Source organism: Elgaria multicarinata, chromosome 11, assembly GCF_023053635.1.
Source record: "Elgaria multicarinata webbii isolate HBS135686 ecotype San Diego chromosome 11, rElgMul1.1.pri, whole genome shotgun sequence".
NCBI lineage: Eukaryota > Metazoa > Chordata > Lepidosauria > Squamata > Anguidae > Elgaria > Elgaria multicarinata.
In genome coordinates, this window is record NC_086181.1 from 17,052,987 (window position 1) to 17,073,155 (window position 20,169).

At 46.7% G+C, this 20,169-nt stretch overlaps 1 protein-coding gene across 1 annotated transcript; it reads left to right on the forward strand.

Moving 5' to 3' along the window:
• Positions 1 to 2,311: 2,311 nt before the first annotated feature.
• LOC134406098 (paired box protein Pax-6-like) lies at positions 2,312 to 15,406 on the forward strand. Its single transcript, XM_063137357.1, has 7 exons — positions 2,312 to 2,426; positions 7,106 to 7,264; positions 10,435 to 10,517; positions 10,635 to 10,794; positions 10,991 to 11,088; positions 11,217 to 11,361; positions 15,321 to 15,406. Exons 1-7 carry the CDS (start codon positions 2,312 to 2,314, stop codon positions 15,404 to 15,406), a joined length of 846 nt encoding a protein of 281 aa, XP_062993427.1.
• The last annotated feature ends 4,763 nt before the right edge of the window (positions 15,407 to 20,169 follow it).

Sequence of the window (20,169 nt, forward strand, 5' to 3'; positions counted from 1 at the left end):
GGGGGTGGGGAAGGGAATAAGGAGGAGAGAGCCTCTATTTGCAGCTCCTTGTTCAAATTCAGGAAGAGCCAAGATCATTTTTCAGGTCAAATCCTTTTACTTATTTTTACTTACTTATTTATTGCATTTATATTCTGACTTTTTTCGTCCAAGGAATCCAAGGTGGTGTAATCCTCTCCATTTTTTTTATCCTCACAACAACAACCCTGTGAGGTAGGTTGAGCTGAGAGTCAGTGACTGGCCCAAAGCCACCCAGTGAACTTCCATGGCTGAGTAGGGACTAGATCCTGGATCTCCCAGTCCAATGCTCTAGCCACTACACCACACTGGCTCTTTCCTGCATGATAGGGTACATGTATTGCCTGCACATGTGCAACTGTGTTCCGAATGAGCAAAGAGTTGCTTCAGGGGTCCCTGCCCGTACACACGGTTCTGTTTCCTTAGGAGGAGGTACTTGGAGAGTTGTGGGGTTTCTGTGATACAGGAGTTATTTGCACATATATACACACTAGCATAAGATGAAGGTTCACAGGATCAACACACTCAACAGATACCTGCTGCTTGTCAGATGTACAGGGGGAGCAATGTAGTCATGGGGTTTTCTTCAGAAAGCAAGTTGGCTTCTATTGGTTTCGCCCCAGACTCAATTAGCACATTCCTTGCAGATGGGGAAGAGAAAGATAAACCCCCTTCCAGAACTATGATGGGAGAGAGAAAAATCTCCCACTCCCCACCTCCATGTCTTTTCTTCCTGGCCCATTGCATTTCCCATTAAAAGACACCAACAGAATGTTACCCCCATCAGTGGCCCATGTCTTTGAGAGTTTGTCAGGTCTTTGAGAGTTGATGCCTGCAGGAATCAGCACTGATAGCTCTACTTATTGAAACCTTAGAATCAAGAGTTACAGAAAAGTGAGTTATTGTAATAATAAAGACTTGCGATGCTGTTTGTCTTCCTGTGCCCTGAGCTAGTTTTGCTCTAGCTTGAGATCCTGAAGCATAACTAGGCCAACCCCACACCAACCCCAGAGCTCAACTAGTTCAGGGGACAGAAAGGCAAACAGCAGTATCCCAAGTCTTGATTCCAGAACTTTTTTTTTTTTTAAAAAAAAAATACCAATAGCTCTGCTTCTGGTTTCTATGTACAGGGCAAAACAGGTTTCGAGATTTATTTATCAGCTGGTAGCCATATAATCAACTTGGATTAATGAGCCTCCACAAAGGCAGGGAACAGATTGAGGATGATATACCTGGGACAGTATGGAAAGGAGAAGACCAAAAGTAGCTGTTGCTGCTTCACGCAGCTGGTGTGACCCAACAGGTTATATTGTTGGACTTGCACCTAGTAGAGTTGAGTTCATGCCCCTCCCCCCCTCTCTCTCTTGATGAACTGCTCCCTTTCAGCCTCATTTCCTGTAACTGTACAATGCGTTGTTGTTGTTGTTGTTGTTGTTGTTGTTGTTGTTGTTGTTGTTGTTATTATTATTCCTTCCAAGAAGTTCAAGAAAGCACACATGGCATTCCCTCCTTCATTTTAGCCTCTCAACAATCCTGTAAGGCAGCCTTCCTCAACCTGGGGCGCTCCAGATGTGTTGGACTGCATCTCCCAGAATGCCCCAGCCAGCTGGCTGGGGCATTCTGGGAGTTGTAGTCCAACACATCTGGAGCGCCCCAGGTTGAGGAAGGCTGCTGTACGGTAAGTTAGTTTGAGAGAGTGTCTGCCTCACCAGTAAATGAGCTTCATAGTTCAGCTGGGATTTGTACCTGGGTCTTTCCAGTCCTTGGCCGGCTCTCTAACCTATCCTTCCCCAACCTGGGGCCCTCCAAATGGGTAGTACTACAACTCGCACCATTCCAGGCCATGCTGGCTGGGGTGATGGGAGTTGTAGTCCAACCCATCTAGAAGGCCCCAGACTAGGGAAGGCTGCTTTAACCACTAAACCACATTCCCTGGCTCTTGCTCTCAGGGCTGGTGTGGATATTGAGGAAACTGCAAAGCTTGCAAACCTTTCTGCCTGTTGAAGGGGCTGCATGCATGGGTGATCGTTGGGGGAGAAGAGCTGGGCTCTGAAAATCAGACCTCCCACTGCAGAGCTGTTGAGCTGCACCTCTTATTTGCATTCTCCATCAGTTTTGCACCTCTCATTTGCCTTCCTCATCGGCTGATTAATTGTTTCTCTCTTGGCTGTGTCTTTCAGGTTTATCTGAGGCAGGGCGTGTGCCCTGCAGCTCGCAGGCCTCCAGGTGGGAGGTGTCCATCCACCAACCCCACTTCCCTTCTCCCTGCCCCACTGGTCTTCAGCTCCATTCCATGGGGGTGGATGGCATGTATGAGAAGAGCAGAATGCTGAACATACAGAACAGCACGTGGGGCAACCGCCAAGAGTGGTACCAAGACAGTTTGGTAACAGGACCACCCAACCCTGGTATGAAATGCACATGCACACATGCACGCTATATACTTGCATTCTCCATTCTTAACCATTTTCCGCACTCAAAAGAGCTTCTCCCAGCGGCTTGTCCCTCCTTTCTGGTTCCACCTGCTCCGTCTTGTGCTTTGTCATAAGCAACAAGTAGTTAGTCTCTTAAGAGAAACTCAAAAAAGCAGTCAAGGGAGGTGGGAGTTCCTCTATGGCTCACCCCACCTGAAACGGAGAAGACCAGCCCACTGCCACCTCCAACCAATCAAACCCTTGACCAATTGTCGAGGCCCCAGTGATGTGGCAGGGCCTTCTGCTCACACCTGCCCCAAGCCATCTAGTGGCTGTGTTTTGTCGCTATTTAAATTTCCCGTAGTGCGCCCCATGTAGAGTCATTTAGGGGCATTGTGGGAAATGCAAATGGCAGCTAGAGCCAAGGAGCTGCCCACCACCACATTTCCAGGGTAGCCTATCAAGATTCCTGCACTGAGCAAGGGGTTGGACTCGATGGCCTTATAGGCCCTTCCAACTCTACTATTCTATGATTCTATGATTCTAAGACCCATCAACAGAGAAAAGGGACCACCAGAGGAAAGCCCCCTCCCCAAACCTGGAGCTGGCCTTGTCTACATCTCATGTCAAATACCAGTGCTGGGGACACCTTTCATTTTTTAGATTTTTTAATGTTGGCATTTTAAACTAATTAACATTTAAACAAAATTAGAACCAATCATACGATTCCATAGATTTTATTTACCTTTGGATGTCACCAGATAGGGAGAATCTTTCTCTGACTTGCATAACACCAAAAATTAGGACCATTGAATAAAAGTAGGTTAGCAGTAGATTCAGGACACACACACACACATACACATAGGAGTGCTTCTTCACAGAACGCATCTTAAATTATTGGATTCACTGCCACAAACTGTGATAATAGCTACTGGCTTAGATATCTTTAAGACGTGGGTTGGGAAATGGAGGGACCCTTAATGAAATCCACAAGCCCTACCCCCCCGACTTTCCCCACTTTTAGCCAATTCATTATTATTATTATTATTATTATTATTTATTTATTTATTTATTTATTTATATAGCACCATCAATGTACATGGTGCTGTACAGAGCAAAACAGTAAATAGCAAGACCCTGCCGCATAGGCTTACAATCTAATAAAATCATAGTAAAACAATAAGGAGGGGAAGAGAATGCAAACAGGTACAGGGTAGGGTAAGCAGGCACAGGGTAGGGTAAAACTAACAGTAGAAAGTAACAGTAGAAGTCTGCACAACATCAAGTTTTAAAAGCTTTAGGAAAAAGAAAACCCCCCATAGCCTTCAAAAAGGGGGCTAACACATAAGATAAGGGGTCTAGGGCATTGAACTTTCCTGCCTAGAGGCCAAAATACAGGTCTCATCCCGGCATTCTGTCATCTGATAAGGTATCTAGTCGTTACTACAACCAAATAGGATATGCAGCTCTTTGCTCCCTATCCTTTCCCAGGCCGCAGCGCCACAGGCGTTCAGAAGGACCATCCTGCTTCTCGGGACACTCTGTCCATCTTTGCAAATATAGGGAGGGAGGGGAGAGAGTTGGAGGCCTCATCTACACCAAGCAGGATATTGCGCTATGAAAGCAGTATCTAAAAGGCAATATACACTACTGCTGTATATTGGTATTGAAGTGCACTGACAACTGTTGGGGCCCATTGAGACATACCATAGACCACTTTCATACTGCTATATCCTACTTGGTGTGGCTCCTGCCTTTTATATACCGCTTCCATAGCGCAATATCCTGCTTGGTGTAGACGAGGCCAGAGTATAGAACAGGGATTTACCCAGGATCGACCACTGTGGGGAGCAATTTGTAAAATCTGGCATTGTTTTAGGATAGGCGTGTAATTGAAGGCGATTGCTGCTGAACTTCCAAGTCCCTTCCATTCAGATAGATTGTTCCTGTCACTTGCTGCTCTGCTTGAGACAACTCAGAAACCTGGCCAATTGTTGGACAAGGAAGTAATGGGGTAGTTTAACCTTATTTTAAAAGCCCGAAATACACGGCGTGATTCCTGAGGTCCATGTTGCGTCCCTGCGCATGTGGAGCCTGGGACAGATGTCCCTCTTGCCTCAGTCTAATATCGTTATTGCTGCCGCCACGAGATATGATGTCCCCCAGCTCCCCTCCTGATATTCGGGGGTGTGACACCGATCCAGAGAGATGGGCCCGGCTGGTGCGCTTATCTAGGCATCAAACAGGCTGTTCCCTCGCTCCCCCCCCCCCACCGCCTCTGCTCTCTCCATCTGTGCTGTTTTTAAATGCCGTGCAGAGCCTCCACTCCCCACACTTCCCTTCTCTCCTCAACCTCTCCCCTGCCCACCCCCTGCCCCCAACCACCACCACCACCCCTCCCGCCCCATTTCCCCTCCGGGTTTATGCAAGTGTGTTTCCTCCCTTTGCATTCTGCAGAGATCTCTCAGCAAAAACGGAGCTGATGGGGATGTGGGGACAGAACTGGGGTGGGGGTTGGGTGGGCAGGCAGGCTGGCTGGCTGGCTGGCTGGCTGGCTGGGGAGGGGGCGGGGAGGGGGAGGGATCCTGACAACACATTACATCTGGGCTGGGGCCAAGTAGAGACACTCTTCACCAAGGGGGCCTTTTGGATCTCATTGCTTCGGGGCCTGCAAAGGATTTGGGGAAGGAGAGGGAGGGAGCTGGCAGTGTCGCCTCGCATTAGGGCACTGCTGCTGACGCCACGGCTTCGCGTCGCCTGCGGAGATCCGAGTGCCTGGCTTCGCAGAAGCAAAGAAAGGTCACTGTTCAGACCAGAGCTCCTCTGGGATAAAAGGTTAAACCCTTGGGGGTTCCCCAGATCCCCCCAGTGGCCACCCACTCATTGTCCCTTTCCCAGGGAGCCTGAGACCCCAAAACCTTGCGGAGCATCTCCTGTCTCAGAAAGCCCAGGACTCTGCACGGCTCACACATTAGAACTCCCAGAGATCTGAACTTTTAATCAGCTCATACACTCCTCTCCCCGCAGAGAGAAGGACCCAGGAGTCTTGTCTCTTCCAGTTTGTGCCTCCCTCCCTTACTCTTGACCCCATAGGCCTCAGGGTCGTGGTGGGGGGAACTCAGGACAGTTATACACACACACACACACACACGCACACACACCCTCTCTCTCTCTCTCTGAATGCATGAGAAGCAAGATTCTACACTTTGAGCATACAGCGACGGATTAACAATTTCTTAACACTTACTAATTAATCATTCATTAACTCTTTATAAACTATTAATAAACAGTTGTCAGTGTGAACAAACACTACGCAGTCAGCCAGGAGGAAGAGAAGGCCTGAGAAAGGAGCTGGGCAAGGCGTAGAGAGGGGAGTGTCTGTGATTTGTGGGGGAGAAGGGCTGAGGTAATGGGTGGGTTTGGGGGTCAGGGTGGAGGGGTATAGCCACCCCAAGGGGCTCTCTCCAGCTTTGAGGGAGCCCTGAGCCAGGTACCCTCTGGTGGACTCCCTGTGTGAGCAGGCCCCGTCAGACTCCGAGCAACATTGGATGACTGGAGCAAGCCACCATTTTAATTTCCCACAATGCCTCAGCAAAATACTATGCCAGGGCATTGTGGGGAATTGTAATGGAGGCTAGGCCCAGCTGTCTGGTGCTGCTTGGAGTGCTGGCCTAGTGGAAAAAAAGTAAAGGTGGGCCTTCCAGGGGCCCTGATGCACCAGCAACTGCCCAAGGATGCCAGATGCTAATGCCAGCCCTGGCTGCCACTCTTAGGATTTTCCAATGAGGCATACATTTAAGTTCCAAGTCCGCCAAACATTTCCATAGATGCCTGCAAATTAGCAGGAGGCTCTAGAATTCTGCCCTCAAATGTCACTTTCTGTGGTTGGATCAAAATTTTGAAGATTTTATGCTTGTCCGAGTCTGGTGAGTTTGCCAAATAGCACAGTTTGATTTGGAAAGGATATGCCCCACCTGGAACCCAGTTTCGTTGGGGATGGCAAAGGGGGAAACTGGAAAAAGAAAAGTATGTTCAGGAAGGGAAAGAGAGTACAGGGAGTACATGTTGGAGGCCATAGGTAGAGTTTACTGTGGTTCTAACCCCCTCCAATCCTAACTAATACCCATCCAAGTAAGGGTTTGTTTCTAGATCGATTGACTGATTGATTGAATTTTGCAATCAGGAAGCATCCTTGCCAAAGTATGTTCAAGCTGGTTTCTGCCCAAGGGAAGGCTAACCATATGGAAAGTTAGACAGGGCTCCTGTATCTTTAACAGTTGTATAGAAAAGGGAATTTCAGCAGGTGTCATTTGTATGCATGCAGCACCTGGTAAAATCCCCTCTTCATCACAACAGTTAAAGCTGCGGGATCCCTGCCTAGTGTGACCAGATACAAAAGAGGGATCCCGCAGCTTTAACTGTTGTGATGAAGAGGGGATTTTACCAGGTGCTGCATGCATACAAATGACACCTGCTGAAATTCCCTTTTCTATACCACTGTCAAAGATACAGGAGCCCTGTCCTCCTTTCCATATGATCACCCTAAACCTCTACACCATCCTGGCTCCCAATAATGGAGTGCTGCAGAGATTCTGATGACTGATGCTAATAAATAAAGGCAGGGGGAGGTGCCTTCCTTGTTTCTCATGTTTGCTCCCCACTCCAATCCCCAGACAGCTGCCAGCAACTGGAGAGTGGCCTGGATCCCGAGCACCCACAAGGTGCAAGCAGCCAAGATCTAGATGAGTCCCAAATCCGTTTACAGCTGAAGCGCAAATTGCAAAGGAACAGGACATCTTTTACCCAGGAGCAAATCGAGGCACTGGAGAAAGGTGAGAAAGGGATGACAGTAGCAACAAAGTTGTGATGCTCAGGTGAGGCTGCCAATCAGCTACAATGTCATCCTTCTGGTTACTAACCCAAATAGGCAGATTTCAAGCTAAGAAAGGGTTAGATGTTTTCACACTTAGCGCACACACATGCGCATTGTCATAGTGCATGCATGTACACAAAGGAAACTCCCTTTTAATTCCATCAATGCAAATACATACTCACTGTACTGATACGTGGCAATCGCCTCTTATAAAAGGTCCACCAGAGGTGGCCAGCGTCACTTTCTGCCCTGCCATGTCTGCATGCAAGTGTTGTTGTCACACAGGCCATAACCCAGCTAGTTGGCTCACCAGATTCTCAGCCCAAGACTTCAGTCTGCCTACGCGCCTGCTGAGCTGCCTCTCAACTGAGCTACTTCGATGCTGATCAGGCGATCCAGCAGGTTAAGGCAGCAGATCCTGTTATTCTGTCTGTACTCAATGGCCTACTTGGATTGCTAAATAGGATGCCTAGTTGGCTGTTAGCCAGCACCACCCAAGTAAGAGGATGGAAGTGAAAGCAGGGACTCTTTCATGCATCTTAAGGATGCAGGTTTCCTGTTCGAACGGGCTTGCATCTAAGGGACCAGTGTTACCAGGTGCAGATGCATCTTTTGTGAGATGGCAGTAATGCTTTTGGTGCATCTTTTGTGAGATGACAGTAATGCTGATAGGGATCATAGAGGACTGCATTGCACATAAATAGGGTGACCATATGGAAAGGAGGACAAGGCTCCTGTATCATTAACAGAAAAGGGAATTTCAGCAGTTGTCATTTGTACGCAGGCAGAACCTGGGCAGGATCTACACTATTCATTACACCGTTGTTTAAGTGCATTGTTGCGTCCTCCCTTGCTACGTTACAAAATGCAACTTGAGCCCAGTCAATCTTTTCTTCTATCGTTTTACCCGGGCACACTCTTCTTTAGAACGTTCTTGATTATGCTCATACCGGCTCTGAAGTAAACCTCCTTCTTCCGGTAACTCTGAGCTAGACCTGCCGGGATAAGCCAGCAGGGAGGCGGGGCGATGCGTAGGGACAAGGGAAGCCCTGCAGCGTCTTAAAGGGGCCATGTGCGCCCCGAAAGATAAGCGGTTTTTTTAAAAAATTAAGCCTCTGTCCCCTCTTTCACCACCCTCCCTCCCCCTCCCCCTCGTCGCGTTGTGCCAGCTCTCCCTCCCCTAGAAAAGCCCTCCCGTCCTAATCAGGAAGCAAAGACCATGGTCACGAGACATGACTTTGAAAGACGGCATTGAATACAACGAAAGGTTGGGGCACATTGTTAGTTTTAAAACGATTTTAACAGAAAGTGGAACGGTTTTAAAAGTCAGAAGAAACGTAACAACAACAGCATCACGTGACTGCTGACGTCATCTCTGCCAACTTGTTACGTTTCATCAAGACAAGTGTAGACAGGCTCCTGGTGAAATTCCCTCTTCAGCACAACTGTTAAAGCTGCAGGAGCCCTGCCCTCTTTTGTATCTGGTCACTCTAGTATAGCTCCTGCAGCTTTAACTGTTGTGATGAAGAGGGAATTTCACCAGATGCTGCCTGCATACAAATGACACCTGCTGAAATCTCCTCTTCAGCACACCTGTTAAAGATACAGGAGTCTTGTCTTCCTTTCCATATGATCACCCTACATAAAAGGATTTCCTTACATCCAGCATCCTCTTTTATAGGATGTCGTTTTTTTGAGGCAACCTGAAACTGTTCTTTAGATCTTTGGTGTCTTGTTTCCCGGAGCCCTAATTGGATCCTTTCACAAAGAACAATAACTCTGCATATGCTTGGAGGCGCTCTCCTGATGGTGAAAGAACTTTAAAAATGAAAAGTGGGCAATCCTATGGGGAGGTCCCCTATGGAAGGGTTGGGGAGAGGAGGACAAAGATGTGCATGGCCATCTGGTGGACCTAAGTGGTACTGCAGCCTAGATGTACGGATGCTTCCTTACCTGGCATTGTAGCCGTGTCACTTGCAAACCGTGGGCTGTGTTGGAAGCACGGCTTTTGCAGTGCCACCTGCTTCCAATATACAAATTGAATACAAATACAAATTTATTTGTGTAGCAAAAGCCATTACAAAGAAACAGGACACATAGAAACAAAAGTAAAATACATATCAGTTTAAAATAATGTTAAAACCCAACTGTAATGGCTTACTCATCAATACAGATCAGCTTATTGCAAATTTCTCTCCTTAAAAATTGCTGCTCTGAAGGCAAACTGGGCCACCTTTTCAGAAACCTCATGCAATCTGTCCCCCAGTAAGAAGTTAATCAAATACCCATCAGAACTGCCTAATGGCAGATTTAAGTCTCTGAACAAATCTGATCTTAAATCTTCATAAATTGGACAATAAAGCAGATAATGAGGGAGATCCTCAGGCACATTGACCCCACATGGGCAGACTCTTTGTTCGTAAGGAATCTGACTGACCTGCTTCCAATAGAAGGTTCTCGTGTTCCCGTGGGATGTGGCTCCAGAAAGCCAAGTAAAGGAAGGAAAAAAGAAGTTGTGAAAGAGTAGCAGTGGGCAGAAAGGTTGATACTAGACGTAATGCTTCAGTATGGCTGAATCTTATATAAGAATACTGTAGTGTAAGGCTTATTACTCCAGCTCTACCAGACCAATATAGCTCATTTTGTTTTAAACTGAAGCTTGAGCAGCGTAAATGAGCAGAAAATTTTGAAAGTTTGAAAAAGTCCAAAGCTTAAGCTCAAAGCCAATTAATTTCCTCTGCACCAAACAGGCAGGGCAGACTTTCCGTGAGCCGAATGGCTGCTGGAAAGTCCGTTCTGCCTCTTGCTATCAAGATCAGTAGCAGCAAAAGCGTGGAGTTTAGTGGCGGTGTGGCAGCAAACCAGCGCCCCTAGTGTCCAGCAAAGGAAGGGAGGGAAGGGAGGGTCATAGTGCGATACAACTTTGCAGTTGGTTGAAATATACTTTGTTGGCATATTAGGAATATGAGCGCTGACAAAGCAATACAGGAAAAATTGTTCCCCTAAGGTGTCTACCAGGGTGTGAGAGTTTTGGAATAGGCGTTCTTTCACCAAGGACTATGAATGATGAGGAAAGAGGGGGAAATGGTCTCCCCATCATTGACGCTTTCACCCTTAATTGTTCTTCAGAGTTTGAGCGCACTCACTACCCTGATGTCTTTGCCCGCGAACGTCTGGCAGCAAAAATTGATCTCCCGGAGGCCCGGATCCAGGTAAGGGGAGGGGACCGCACAACTGTTTAAGGGGAGAAGAGCGGGGAGGGGATGTCTATAGCCTCTCCTCTTCTCCCGTCCCCCTGGGCAATTGATTCCATTCCGTTGTTCCTCCAGGTCTGGTTCTCCAACCGCAGAGCCAAGTGGCGTCGGGAGGAGAAACTGCGGAACCAGAGGCGCCAAGCAGGGGGCACCGGGGGGCACCTGACCATAAACAGCAATTTTGGCACTGGGGGCAGTACTGTGTACCAGTCCCTACCCCAGCCTACGGGGTCAGGTGAGGGCCTTGTACTCAGCAAGGAAATTCATTCTCCACCCCTTCCCTGCGGTCCCATGTTTTCCTGAGAGGCCCCCCTTCAGGCTGGCATTGTACCTGCCAAGAGGGCTCTTCCTCCTGACACAGCCACAGCCTTCCCGTCAGCCCAGGACTCAGGTTGCTGTCCACTCTCACCTGTCCTTTCTCCTCGTCGCAGGCACTATGCTGGGCCGTACGGAAAGTGCCCTCAGCAACAACTACGGGGCCCTCCCACCCTTACCCACCTTCTCCATGGCCAACAGCCTTCCTATCCAGGTGAGCTTAAAAGGGAAAAGCAGATGCTCAAAGAGAGCCAGATGGGAGCTGGGGAGGATGGAGGTTGATCCCCCAACACCATTAACGGCCTTTTCCCTTCCTTCTGCCGCATCCTCTTTGGCCCCCAGCAGCAGGCGGTGCCCCCCGTTGCCAGCCAGACGTCGTCTTATTCCTGCATGCTCCCTGGCAGTTCGTCGGTGCGAAGCTATGATTCATACACGCCCTCCCAGCTCCCTTCTCATAACCTGAGCTCCAGCAATGGGGCTTCTACAGGTAACGGAAGGGTAGGGGGCACTGCAGGCGGTGAAGGGGATAGAAGCAGGGCAACTGGGATGAGGTGGGTGGGATAAAGGAGGGTGCCCAGCAGCTAGGGCTGGCATTTGGCACAGGGCAACTACCTTTGTAGAACGGCCATGGGAAGTGAAAGACCTGCAAAATGCCAGAGGACCAGTGGTAGGAAGAGGCAGGAAGAAATCTGAAATTCTTCTTGGGTAGTAGTTAAACTGTGAAATGCAGAAGATGACCTCTAATGTGGGTTCATTTTAATTGTGTGTGTGTGTGTGTGTGTGTGTGTGTGTGTGTGTGTGTGTGCAAATTTCAGCTTTAGACTAGAGTGCAATCCTATGAACGTTTGGATAGAACAAAGTCCTACAAAAGTCCTAGGGGCTTTAATGTATTTTATCCCTCAGAATGAAGTTTCTAGCCCTTGTGATCATGGAGCAATAGTTAAGCACGTTTTGGCAGTTTCTGCTAAAAAAAACCATACTGGTATTTGAGTATGTTTTTAATTCAGGGTGAGAGTGTGTTTTTTCAACGGTGATGCATATTCACCTAGCATATATTTCAACTACCGCACTGTGACTCAGACTCTTCCTTTACAGAGACCACAACCCAATTTTCAGCCACCAGGAAGGAAAAAAGAAAGAAAAAAAGACTCAACATAAAATTTAAAATTCTGCAAAACACTAATCCGAAATCATGCAAACAATTTTGACAGATTGTCATATCTGCATAATACTCTCCACTTTGCTTGTTTTTGCAATATGGATTATAATCCTATCCTCAAATAGACTATATAAATCCCTATTGCCCCACACTTTCCATCTGAGCTGGGGCTTGTCTTGACGAGAGGAAAGCCCCGGGGTGGATCCACAGTGGCAGCAGGTCATTTATATGAAGCCATTCCCCTGAAGCTCCACTTTTAAGAAGTTGGGGTCGTACCCCGACATTTTCCTCTGAGCAAGGCGCAGACGCGCATTTGCTGTCTGTCGCCTTGTTCCAGTGTTACAGCCGAGGTATGGCCTGGCCAATGACGACCCCTAATTGGTGGCCGTTGGCCTGGACATGGGGAAGGGGCAGGCCAGCAAGCTGAAAGCCACTGACCACCTCCACAGTCCAGCGGAGCATCGCAATTAAATAAAAAGTTGTTTAAAAACAAAAAAACTGGAGCCAGGCGTGGCTGCGTTGGGACAGAGGGAAGGGAGTGGCCCAGTGAGATGAATGGCCACCAGGCTGCCTCTGCGGACCAGTGGGGCTGTGGCATTACAACAAAAAGGTGAAAAAATGAAAATGGAGTGAGGAACTGCCTCCCCCATCCATGACTCTTTTCTCTTCGGCAGCAGGGAGGAAGAGGAGGGAAACAACGGGGTGTGTGTGGAGGAGCAGGGCGCTAGAGGTGGCAGCGTCCCCGTGAGGTTTCAAACCTCACATTTGCGCTCCTTTCCATGGGGATTACTCGGGAGGAGCGCAAGTGCGGGATGTCAGATCACGAGGCGCCAATGTGACCTCATCTAGACACGGCTCTGAATGGGCGTCTCAGCAAATACTCCCAAGTCTTGATCTTTCAATTAGGGTGTTAGCAGCTCAATGGGATCCCGTCTTCACTTCGGTTGTAAGAGGAGGCTTGGTGTGAACATCCCTTGGTCCCTGCAGAGTTTCTCTCTGCTGGGCTGAACACTAAAACTTATGTATGTAGAGTAGCTCTGTGCATGCATTGGAATCCATGAAACCTCAAGTAAGTGTTAGAATGTGAGCTGTTGATGCATCTGATGAAGCAGGCTACAGTGCTTGAAAACTTATGCCACAGTACTCCCCCAAAATTATGCAATCAAAATAAATTATGGTAATCATAACAAATTATATGCAGCCTTCCCTAATGTGATGTGCTTGGACTACAACTCCCATCATCCCGACAGCACAGCATATTTGGAGGGCACCAGGCTGTCCTGTATCCACATATTTTCCCCATAACAACAAGATCCAATGAAGACATAACATCCAAAACACCTGTGTTGGTCTGTTAGGAAAAAATCCAAAAGCAACAGTAGCGTAATTCTATAATACATCTATAGAAAAATGGCAAGGAAGGTCAGGGTGAGTGAGGAGAATGTGCTAGAGGTTTATAGAATTAGACATGGGGTGGAGAAAGTGGATAGAGAGATGTTTTTCTCCCTCTCTAATAATACTTCAGCATCCAGTGAAGCTGAATAGTGGGAGAGGCACAGATAATAGGAAGTAGTTTTTCACACAGCGCTTAGTCAAACTATGAAATTCGTTACCACAAGATATAATGACAGCTGCCAATTTGGATGGTTTTAAAAGGGAATTAGACACATGCATGGAGGTTTAGGCTATCAATGGCTATTAGTCATGATGGTGGTATGATAGCTCCTGCATCAGAGTCAGCAAGACTTTCAGTTTCCAGAGGCATCTAGTTGGTCACTGTGGAAACAGAATGCTAGACTAGATAGTCCTTTGGCCTGACCAGCAGGGCTCTTCTTATGTCAGTACCTTGTTAGGACTAACAAGTGTTACAAAGTAATGAGCAAGCTTCCACCTTAATCAGAACTTTTCTTCAGGCTTTTTCTTAAGCAGACTCATTCATTCATTCATTCTCCCATATAGTCCGCTCCACAAACTCAGGTCCTCCGGGGTGAACTTACTTCAGTCAGCTAAAACTAGGCTGACATCAGTTTCCCAGAGGACCTTTTCTTCTGTCGCCCCCAGATTGTGGAATGGCCTGCCGGAGGAGATTCGTAAAATTAACACTGTGTCTGATTTTAAGGCAGCTTTAAAGACTAGCCTTTTCCGGCAGGCCTATCCAGATCAATGTTAAATCATTAATTTTTAAGATGTATTGATTCCTGTTCTAATGTTGTTCCCCGCCTCGATCCAAAGGGAGAGGCGGGTAGGAAATAAATTTATTATTATTATTATTATTATTATTATTATTATTATTATTATTATTCAGTTAACGACTTGCCCTATAGCCAAAGCTCTCAGGACGACATACATGATGAAAACAAATACAATAAAATCAGTGACGAAACACATTAAAATAGTTTAAAAGCAACAACAGCAATTTAAAAGACTTTTAATGTTTTCAAAGGCAGGGCAGCTATTGCTTCTTTCTTCCAATAGCCACTAGAGTAGGGTGACCATATGAAAAGGAGGACGGGGCTCCTGTATCTTTAACAATTGTAGAGGAAAGAGAAATTTCAGCAGGGGTCATTTGTATGCATGCAGCACCTGGGGAAATTCCTCTTCATCACAACAGTTAAAGTTGCAGGAGCTATACTAGAGTGACCAGATACAAAAGAGGGCAGGGCTCCTGCAGCTTTAACTGTTGTGATGAAGAGGGAATTTCCCCAGGTTCTCCATATATACAAATGACACCTGCTGAAATTCCTCTTTCGCTACAGCTGTTAAAGATTCAGGAATCCTGTCCTCCTCCTCATATGGTCACCCTATATGAGCTCTTGCAAGGGGACATTTCAGCTCCTTCCTAAACTTCTTGATTCAGACAACAGATGGTGTAAGCACCTGCCCTTCCTCTCAAATTGATGTTAAGAAGGCAGTTGTGGCAAGTGATGGGCTTTGGAGTGAGTGATGGAGCAGTTTGCATCTTTTTTCAGGGCCTCAGGAACCTCCATGGGGCCTTGTTTCTTCCTTAATTTTTGCCAGGGGATTTATTATGTTGCCTTCTCTGTGCTCAAGGACATTTCCTGGGGCAAACTTGAAGAAACCCTCAGGTCCCACTTGCCATTATACAAGTGGGATAAACTAACCAAACTTAGTTGTTCAAATTTTCTGAGTGGTGTGCATGCCTTGCAAAATCTGTTTACTAAATGCATATATGTACTGAATTTAAAAGCCTGTGTTTTTGTGGTCTATAATATTTGGGATTCCTTCTAATGTCTTAACAGTTTCCCCCTTTCTCTTTTTTTTTCTAGGGTTAATCTCTCCAGGAGTGTCAGTTCCTGTACAGGTCCCGGGTGGGGACCCAGATCTTGCCCAGTATTGGCCAAGGTTGCAGTGAGAGAAGAAATGAAGAGGGGAAATGGAAGGCGGAGGGGGACGGAGAAGGAGGGGCTTTTCCTCCACAGGGGGAAAATGGCAATGGGTCACAGTATCTGGGGGAGGGTATGGTAGAGAGGGAGAGCTTGCCTGCCTTTCTCAACTTTGTGTATGTTAGGCAACCATGTCTGTGTTGGTGCCGAGCCTTCTCCTTCCCTCAGTGTGCATCTATATGCGCCTTGTGGGAGAGGGGACAGTTCTTCGGTTGTCTGCCCCTTTCCCGGTCTACGTTCCTTCCTGTGACTTCCTCCCCTCCCCACCCCCCTCCCCCGGTCCCCTATTGAGGGCAGTGAAGTGTGATGGGAGGAGGGGGGACTTTTTGGGGATCCAACATAAAGGATTGTGGGAGAAAAAAAAAGAACCAACATCCCCTTGGGGAGCTGATACAAACAACAAGGGGAGAACGAAAGAAACAAAGTAGGGAATCCTGAAAGCTAAAGCAAATACTGAGAGAAAGAGTGGCAACCATGCCAGAATCCTGTGAAAATGATTGACAGAGGAAAATTAAGCACCAATCCATTTTCAGGCTGTTGCAAAGGATTGGGGGTGGGGTGGGGGGACACCACCTGTACATTTGAAAGTTAGTGCAAAGGGTTGTGGGAAAGAAAACATTAACCCCTTCCCCTCTTTTGCCCTCCTATTGTGGGATAGATGGTGTTTATGCACGGCCTTGGAGCCCTCCTACAGTTTGGGGAGGCTTGCTAGCGTTACTTCCTGGATGTGGTGTTCAATGGCTCTTCCCCTTGCAAGATTGCCCTTGAAACCACTCTGCGTATCTTTTGGTTCACTCTGCCTCACTCTAACCCACCTCTTTTCTTCCTTGCATGGAATTCACTTAGCTCAGTTTCACATGGATCCGAGAGGGTTTACAACCTCTGACCCACACAAAATACCCCTCCCCACAACCAACCACACATACACACACACACCACGTATAGGCTCAAACTGTTTTCACGTGTGTTAATAAAGGATCTGTGTAAATAACACTCTGTGTGTGTGCAATACTATCCCAGTTACGGCCAATATGATGCCATGACAGAACTTGGGGGGAGAAGGTTTTGGAGGTGGCTCCAGCTCCAAAGAGAGGGATGGAAAGAACAGTAAACTCCAGGCACTGCAGGGATGGGGAAATGTTGGGTGCTGAGGAGAGAGAGAGAGAGAGATGGCTGTTGAGTGGGAAAAGCACTCCAAGCAAACAGAAGCACCTTAGAAACAGCTGTGCATAATGCATTCATGTACAATGAAGTACATGAAAGAAAACGAGAAAGAGAGAGGTCTGTGGTAGCAGAATGTCACAGGCACAATTGAAAAGATTAATGAAATAAGGTAAAACTCCGTACCCAAGCTTCCTGAGGTTGCATACAGCTCAATTATAGCTTTGGATGTTGTGCATGGTCCTTTGCAAGCGTATCTATTACATGCCACTGTTCCGGCTCGCTCTTTTTGCAATGCCTCTTTGTGCATCAATGCATTATATATACACAACAATTTCAAGGGTACTTTATTTGCAACCATATGCTTTGCTCAACCCCCCTTTCCCCTAGCTTTTTTTTTTTTTTGGTGGTGGTGGTTTTTCCTTGAGCGTGTGAGAAGGAAAAACAGCAAAGGCTGCGGTTTGGGGTGCTGAATAGCAGCGAGCGTGTGTGTCTCATGGCTCTAGGCCACATGAAGTCTTTCATCCAGTTCAGGGCTACTATATCATGTGCATCTCTTTCGTGGCTGTGCAATTGTAGAATCTGCTCCAGATTTTTAATTCATAGAAACTAGACTAAATTAGGCAAAACAAACAAACGAAAAAATTAAATTATGCGAAGCAAATGCATGGAGATGTACTTCATTTGTACCCTGGCTGCAGAGTGTGGACTTTTTTTTGGGGGGGGGGGGGCAGAATACAGATTCATTCAGCTGCTGTTTGGGAGGGGGTGTTTGGAAACATGGCTTCTTAACTCTACAATAACACAACTATCTGGTTAGTTCACCATGGAGACTTGCACAATCTTATGCATGTTAGACACAAAAAGTCCTACAAGGTGCTGGCTGTGGAATGTTGAGAGTTGTAGGACTTTTTTGTTCTGTCTAAACATGCTTAGGATTGTGGCCTTAATTCGTTAAACAAGAACTTCACATCGGGAAGAGAAATCAAGGGCACCCATCGCTGCCACAGGGCTGGGATTTTGATGTTGTTTTTAATCTAGACCAGCCTTCCCTCTGGTCTTTCAGAAGGTGGACTACAACTACCATCCCTGACCATTGCTATACTGGTTGGACTTTGTGTGTGTTGGGTCACAAGTTTCTCCACCACAGGTTAAGTAGAGACATACATTACTGGGAACAACAGGTATTCAAAGACAATGGGTTGGACCCAGTTGTAGTTGTGCTTAGAATAGAAGACAGGTTGAGAACCTCTTTCAGCTCTAGGTCTAAAATCATGAATTGCAGTGGTGGGTGGAGCCAAAAATACCCCAAAGAACCAAGCATATTGTAGCTTACAGCTCTTGCTGCCAGTAACTAAGCCTGAGGCATTTTGACTTTTAGAATGGTTGAAAAACTGCAAAGTCTTGGAAATCACCAGACTATTGGTGGTTGCAGACAAGGGGCAAGGCCATCTAGGGAAACATGGAAGACCAGATTAGGCCCTTGGCCCTGAGATTCCCTAACTACAATAGACCCATTGGAATCAATGGGACTTAAGTTGGTCATGACAAACTTGGCCCATTTATTTCAGTGAGACTACACTAAAGATGGATGCAATCCTCCAGGTATTGGATCTTCAGAGATTTCACCTTGACAATGTTGCAAAAGCGATAAGGTTTGCATAATTTCTAGGACTGTCACCTAATTAAGTAAATCTTGGTCATTTAATCATATGGGTTTTAGTTGATTAACAGATTACTTCGGATGCAATGCTCTGCATGTTTAGATAGAAAAAAGCCCTAAAACGCTGGGACCTGCAGGCCTTCTTTTGTCTAAACATGCATAGGATTCCACCTTTAATTGATTAAATTTGTATATGAGAAATGGCATTGCAACAATCACTGTGTTAGACAAGTCATTCCCACTTATGCCTTATGACACATTTGTATTAAAACCAGCAGTAAATAATTGTTAAATATCTAGCTGATTAAAATTGGGGGGGGGGGGTGTCTCTCAAAAAGCTTCATCAATTAATTGAATTGATTGATCAACAAACTGTTACAGCCCTAATCAGTTCTCCCTAGGAGTATCACCTAATTTGGCTGGGGTTATTTATGTGAACTGCATATTTGTAGTCCCCACCATAGGTGGGACAACTTGCATCATGGTGCAATTGATATTTGGAGTAGGGCCGGCCCTACAATTAGGCAGAGTGAACCAGTCGCCTCAGGCGGCAGATGCTGGGAGGTGGCAGCAAGGTGTGTTATAAAAGAGACTATGTGACATGTGGCCTGCACTAAACCTAAGTTAGCTGGTTTCATGTGCTGAGGTGCAGTGGAGGATCTACCAGTTTAGTTGGAATTTGTACATGAAATGGGAGGTGGGCGCCATCTTGTTCTTTGCCTCAAACAGCAAAATATCCAGGGCTGGCCCTGGATGGAAGGGAATACATTTGGGTAAATGTTTATGCAGGTGGGAGTTAAATGAAGGGGGAGAATATTCCCCCATTCAATCCCCATTCCTTTTGTTCTGTAAGGCTTCCATTTACTATGTCAGGTAGGCAATGTGGTACTTGTGGATACTGCCTCTCCATGCTAGAAAGTATACTGTACCGCTTTAATTTCAGCCTGGCACAAAATTCTTAGAGGCAGATGGACTGTCAGAAATGACAGTGTTCCTTTAAAAAAAAAGGCACTGGGAAAGTGGTGACCTTGACAACAGACCTCCCAAATCCTGGGTCCTCAATCCGTGGCTTGGTAACGTTGAGTTGATTCCGCCACAGGTAATTGAGTTCTATTTGCTAAGCCTTTCTTCTCATGGTTGGGTCTATTCTTAGTTCCTGTTTATTCATAAGACCCCCTCCCAACAGCAAGCTGTGAGAACCACAAAACACCACACCCTCCTGAGATTGGAGCACCTGCAAGCAGGAAGTGGTTGGAGGCAGTTGGCCAAGGGTGTGGGACCACTTCACGAGCGTGTTTTGAGCGTGCGCCAAGACGGGGCACAGCGGAAAGTAGGGACTTGGTACCAACTCCCCAAAGGGCGCCAACTTCAATTGAAGCTGCCACAAAGGACTGTGAGCAAAATGTGCCCTCCATGCACACCCATGAGAAGAACTGGAGTGGAGGATATGGGAGAAACATCTGCCAGCCAGCACCTTTAGGAGTTCAGAAATGGATTTTAAGGAATCCATTCTTTCCTTGAGAGGTGGTACAATGATCTCTGAACTTCATGAAAAACTGTCTGTAAGAATCTGAGATTTTGATTTAAAAGTATAGGAGTATGTGCCACCTGCCTTAATAACTGGGATAGTGTGACTGGGAGAACATTTGTCAAACCTTCAGGGACCTGCAGAGCAAAGCATGTTTTTAATAGTGGTACCTTATCAACACTCCTGCAAACCATTGTTAGGAATGCTTCCTATGCCATACTTTTTTTTATCTCTACAGTCCATAGTGGAAGGTGAGTCCATCTAAAAACTTGTGAATTCATTATAGCCCTACCAGTGGAGTTGTCAAGCAATTTTCGATCCTGGATGTAATGACCTTATTGGTGGGGAGGCCTTTACACAACTATGTGTATTACTTCAGT

What these genes read in the sequence shown, in the direction of transcription:
- LOC134406098 (XM_063137357.1), top strand. Translation starts at nt 2,312, where the DNA reads ATGGGGGTGGATGGCATGTATGAGAAGAGCAGAATGCTGAACATACAG. An exon ending in AACAGGACCACCCAACCCTG is followed by an intron (nt 2,427 to 7,105) that starts GTATGAAATGCA and finishes TCCAATCCCCAG; the next exon opens with ACAGCTGCCAGCAACTGGAG. An exon ending in TCCCGGAGGCCCGGATCCAG is followed by an intron (nt 10,518 to 10,634) that starts GTAAGGGGAGGG and finishes TTGTTCCTCCAG; the next exon opens with GTCTGGTTCTCCAACCGCAG.